The sequence below is a fragment of the Montipora capricornis genome, unplaced genomic scaffold, assembly GCF_036669925.1.
Source record: "Montipora capricornis isolate CH-2021 unplaced genomic scaffold, ASM3666992v2 scaffold_493, whole genome shotgun sequence".
Taxonomy (NCBI): Eukaryota; Metazoa; Cnidaria; class Anthozoa; order Scleractinia; family Acroporidae; genus Montipora; species Montipora capricornis.
Window position 1 is genome coordinate 22627 of NW_027180231.1, and position 5062 is coordinate 27688.

A 5062-nucleotide genomic window follows, 5' to 3' on the forward strand; every position below is an offset into this window, starting at 1 on the left:
TAGTATTATAATAATGATTTTCCAGTGCGTGTAAGATTTCTTTGTCAATGGTACTCAAAGTAAGATTCATTAAAGAGGCTATCGCGATGACCGCGACACTGTAAAAAACTGCATGACAAACTTGGGGTGGGGGGTGATATTTCATAAAGAATTGTGTGCATTTCGGTTATCCTTTATGACTCGGTAACACATCTCAACGGACTAAATGCATTATTTTATAGTTCTCCCTGTATATTACATACGGTATGATACCATCTTAGAAACTTGTAAAACCTCTGTTTACTGATTTTGATTGGAATCAATGCTGTTAACAACAGTTTTATAATGGCAATTTACCCTATGGTCGGGTCATGAAATGTGGACTTCGGGCTATGGACTACGGATATGAAACACAGGTTTCAGATAACGACGGCAGACTGAGCATAAAACAGACTGAACAGCAAGACAAGGACGGCACGTACTGACCAAGATATTTTATCACACTGAAAATAAAGAACACTGAAATGCTGTGAACTTGACAGAAAATCGGCTAAAAATATCTCAAACAAAGTGTAGTCTTCCCGTAGCCTCTTGCTTGAATGCTGTTTTGCAAAGTTAGACCGCAGGTGACCACTGTAGCCTGCTGAATGACATTGTCAGTGAGGAACATCAAATGGTCTTACAGAATGCCAAATAATATTTCAAATATTTAAAATTACTTTTCATTTTCGTCTGTTTTAGTGAGAACTGAGATTTTGATGCAAAAAAAGATGCCAAGGTCTGTTTTGCACAAGAAGAGCTGTACTGGCGTCAATAACTCCCGGGGGAAAGAAAGGAGGAGTTGCAGAGAGGAACGACAAAATCACATGAGAAATTTAGGGGACCATACAGGAGAGAGGATTAAGAAATGCAAGGGGGATGACAAGTGCTTTAGTGAAGCTATAAAATCAAGTAGAATCCATACTGGAGAAAGGCCATATAAATGCAAACACTGTCACAAATGCTTTAGTGGAGGAGGAAATTTAAGAACGCATGAAAGGACACATTCTGGAGAAAAGCCTTACGATTGCAAACAGTGTGGCAAGTGTTTTAGTAAAACAGAATATCTAAGAAAAAACGAAAGAGTCCACACTGGATTAAAGCCTCATAAATGCAAACAGTGTGACAAGTGTTTCAGTCACGGACAAAGTTTAAGGATTCATGAAAGAATACATACTGGAGAAAAGCCTTTTGAGTGCAAACAGTGTGGCAAGTGTTTCAGTCAAGGACAAAATTTAAGGAGACATGAAAGAACACATACTGGAGAAAAGCCTTATGAGTGCAAACAGTGTGGCAAGTGTTTCAGTCAAGGACAACATTTAAGGAGACATGAAAGAACACATACTGGAGAAAAGCCTTATGAGTGCAAACAGTGTGGCAAGTGTTTCAATCGAGGAGAAAATTTAAGGATTCATGAAAGAACACATACTGGAGAAAAGCCTTATAAATGCAAACAGTGTGGCAAGTGTTTCAGTCGAGGACAAAATTTAAGGATTCATGAAAGAACACATTCTGGAGAAAAGCCTTATGAATGCAAACAGTGTGGAAAATGTTTCAGGCAAGGACAACATTTAAGGATTCATGAAAGAACACATACTGGAGAAAAGCCTTATAAATGCAAACAGTGTGGCAAGTGTTTCAGTCAAGCACAACATTTAAGGAGTCATGAAAGAACACATACTGGAGAAAAGCCTTATGAATGCAAAAAGTGTGGAAAGTGTTTCAGTCAAGCACACCATTTAAAGAGACATGAAAGAACACATACTGGACAAAAGCCTTATGAGTGCAAACAGTGTGGAAAGTGTTTCAGTCAAGCACAAAATTTAAGGAGACATGAAAGAATGCATACTGGAGAAAAGCCTTATGAGTGCAAGCAGTGTGGCAAGTGTTTTGGCCAAGCATTTTCTCTAAGGAGACATGAAAAAACCCACACTGGAGAGTCGATAAAAGAGCGTAGTTTAAACAAGGATGAAAAGCATTGTTGTTGGATTTGCCAGGAGGAGTTGAGCAGCGAGCCTGTTCTTCTTGAACATTATCAAAATCATATGAAGTTGGAGGAGCCTTCAATCTGAATTGGTTTAGTGGCCAACCTAATTTAAAATTGATCAAGGATGGAATTATCTCAATGAAATGATTGTATAAGAGGGCTTGAATGCTCGGTGCTCTGACCTCAACTTTGAAGCTTTCGTTGGGCATTGCTACCCTTGCATCATTCAAACTGATTGTTAGAGGTTGAATTTGGATTGTAAAAGCTATGATTTTTGTATGTAAGTAGTATAGGAGTTGGGGGTACCAGATCATTTTTGAGAAAAATGATCTGTTACCAAACCCAACTCAAATACTACTTTCCATATAATGGCTTCACATTTTTGATCTCGTATTTTGGTTTCATATTTTGGAAACTATATATTTTGATCTTGTATTTTGATCTCATATTTTGGTCTCGTATTTTGGCATCATAATTATTTTGGAAATCTATATGTTTTTTATATTTTTGGTATCATATTTTGACGCCATTGTTATGAATATACCGCTTGTCATCGAAGCAAGATAATGACACTTTGTTTAGTTCATAACTTCCAAGTTGATGTTTATTGCTTCGGATTGTTTTCATTGTGTGATGCATTTGTTTGTTATTAAATAATACATTTTTATAATTTTCATGAGTTATGTTATTTTTGATAATATTTTTTTTGATACCCTTAGCGGTCTTCCCACCTTTATCATTGTCTTTCATATGAATACATTTTCGATCTCAATCCGACGAATTCGGTTATTGGTATACCTGCTGCCTCATCTTTGAATTTACCGATTACTTTTTTATTTGTCTTATCGAAATATGGAGACTTGTGAATAATCACTGTTATCGAATTTGTCTATATTATTCCAAAAATCTTGATACACATCTTCAGCTTCTATTTCATATGTAAGACTGTCGGTGTCGGTAAATAGAAGCTTAGCTTTGTCTCCATACTTATTTTTAATGTAGTTATAATGAAAATCATACATAAGTGTTTTACTCAGATCTAGAATACACATACCAATATATGCCGGCCTGTTCAAGGTTAGTGTTTGTTTGATTTTGTGTACTGCTACTAAATTTTCATTAAACATTTTACTGCTAACATATGTTAGTTTACTTGTCATTTTCATTAATTTCTTTTCATCAGTCACTAATCTAACATCAACTCTCTTCCTTAAGTTCTCCATAGTTTTACCAAATGTACTGTTATTCATTAGTTTGAAAAAGTCTTTTTCAAAAGCATTTTTGGCATTAGTTCTTTTTTGTGTGTTAAAATCAATATATTGCTTCAATCATGCATACTGATTGAACTCCAACACTCGATGGACTTTGGTTAATTTTAAACCTAGATCTGTGTATAATTGTAGGTTTCTGTAATGAAGAACATACTTTTCTTTATTGCTTAATGTTGGTATTAATTTGTGAACCAAACCAGTTGAGATATTATATTTCTGAGCAATGTTTTTACAATAATCTGATAGCATGTTTTTTGTTACTTTGATCTTTTCAACAGCACATGCAAAATCATTATGACGATCATGCAACTGTTCAGGATATGTTAGGTCTACTTCAAGTATTAAACCTTTGTTACTGTCTTCTTTGTAATTAGCTAAGTCTATATTGTTAATCTCATTTTCAGTCATCCATCTGAATCCTCCTGTTGGAAGGCTTTGCTGCATACTGTGCCCGTATAGATTGTTGGCATCTAAATACATAATATACTTTGAGGGTGTCTTCTCATCATATGTTTTCATGTATTTATTATTTGACTTTCCGTGTCGATTGGATATATATGATATACCACCACGCATACCCTTTTCAATAAATTGACACATATTAATATCAACCATAAGCTCCAATTTAATGTCATTCATCTTCAACATCGCATCCCAAGTTAAACCAGGAGATGTAAAATAATGACATGAATCAAGTTTATAGTATTCTAAGCATGTTCTCCTAAAGTTTTCGAACACATCAGCTAATAGAAGGATGTCAGATTTCAGATACAGGTCATGATACTCACCCATTGTTTTAAGAGAGAATGTATCCCATACATTTTGTGCATGTTTGTAATCCTCATCTGATATATGTTCATCATTTAATATGTTGTAAAAGTCTTCTTTTGATGGTAGCTTTTCATCGAATTTTTTAAAACTGTCCATGAAGTCATATGGGTATACACCCTTCTTGCTCATTAAATCAAGCTTTTCGTTTTTGAATATTTGAGAGGTATATTTTAATGATTCTTTTGGTAGATTACTAACTAGTTTTTCCAAACTAGAGCTCATGAATTGAAATGAGTCTATGAAGACTAAATTATTACTCAACATAATAACCATATACTATTCCATGTTGTTAGGTATGACATTAATATTCATCTGTATCTCCTCTCCTTTCTTATTTGTGTATTTATTCCTTTTGACTATCTCACCAATCTCTTGCATTATGAAATGACTGTCATACCCACGGAGATTGTGAAATATAACTGGTATTTTATCAGTCAATCTAAAATTTAGGTTGCAATCTTTGATGTGCGGATCCTCTGTACTGACCAGTGATATGACAGTGATCTCTTACTCTTACATCAGTTTTATTATATTTTTTCTCACATATATGGCATTTATCAGCTTTTTGAAATTTTTCTTCGTCATCTTTAGTCATTCTTAATGGTTTGTTAAATTCTTTTTTCATAACCTTCTTACAACATTTGACTTCCTTCAACATAGCTTCCATAAATTTGTAAACAGCTTTTTCACGTCTGTAAATTTGTACTGGTTTCGTGTATTTGTCATCATAACAACACACAACCTTGTAACCGAATCCACAGTCTGTATGACACTGAAATGCTTCTGTATATGATTTATCATGATTAGGTTGACAACCGGATATCTTTTCTGTTATGGCTTCAACGTCTGCATAAATTACAAATGGAACAGCCAACTGTTTATGGAAATTGTTGAATTTTAATATGTTGTTGTCTTTTGTTGGCATTTTAATCGCTTGCATACCATTCACTTGTAT

General features: G+C 34.4%; 1 protein-coding gene across 1 annotated transcript; it reads left to right on the forward strand.

Annotated features, from left to right (window-relative positions):
• The first annotated feature begins 732 nt into the window (after positions 1-732).
• Positions 733-2749, forward strand: LOC138036649 (zinc finger protein 709-like). Its single transcript, XM_068882772.1, has one exon. The coding sequence runs from the start codon at positions 738-740 to the stop codon at positions 2088-2090; it is 1353 nt and encodes a 450-aa protein (XP_068738873.1). The 5' UTR covers positions 733-737; the 3' UTR covers positions 2091-2749.
• The last annotated feature ends 2313 nt before the right edge of the window (positions 2750-5062 follow it).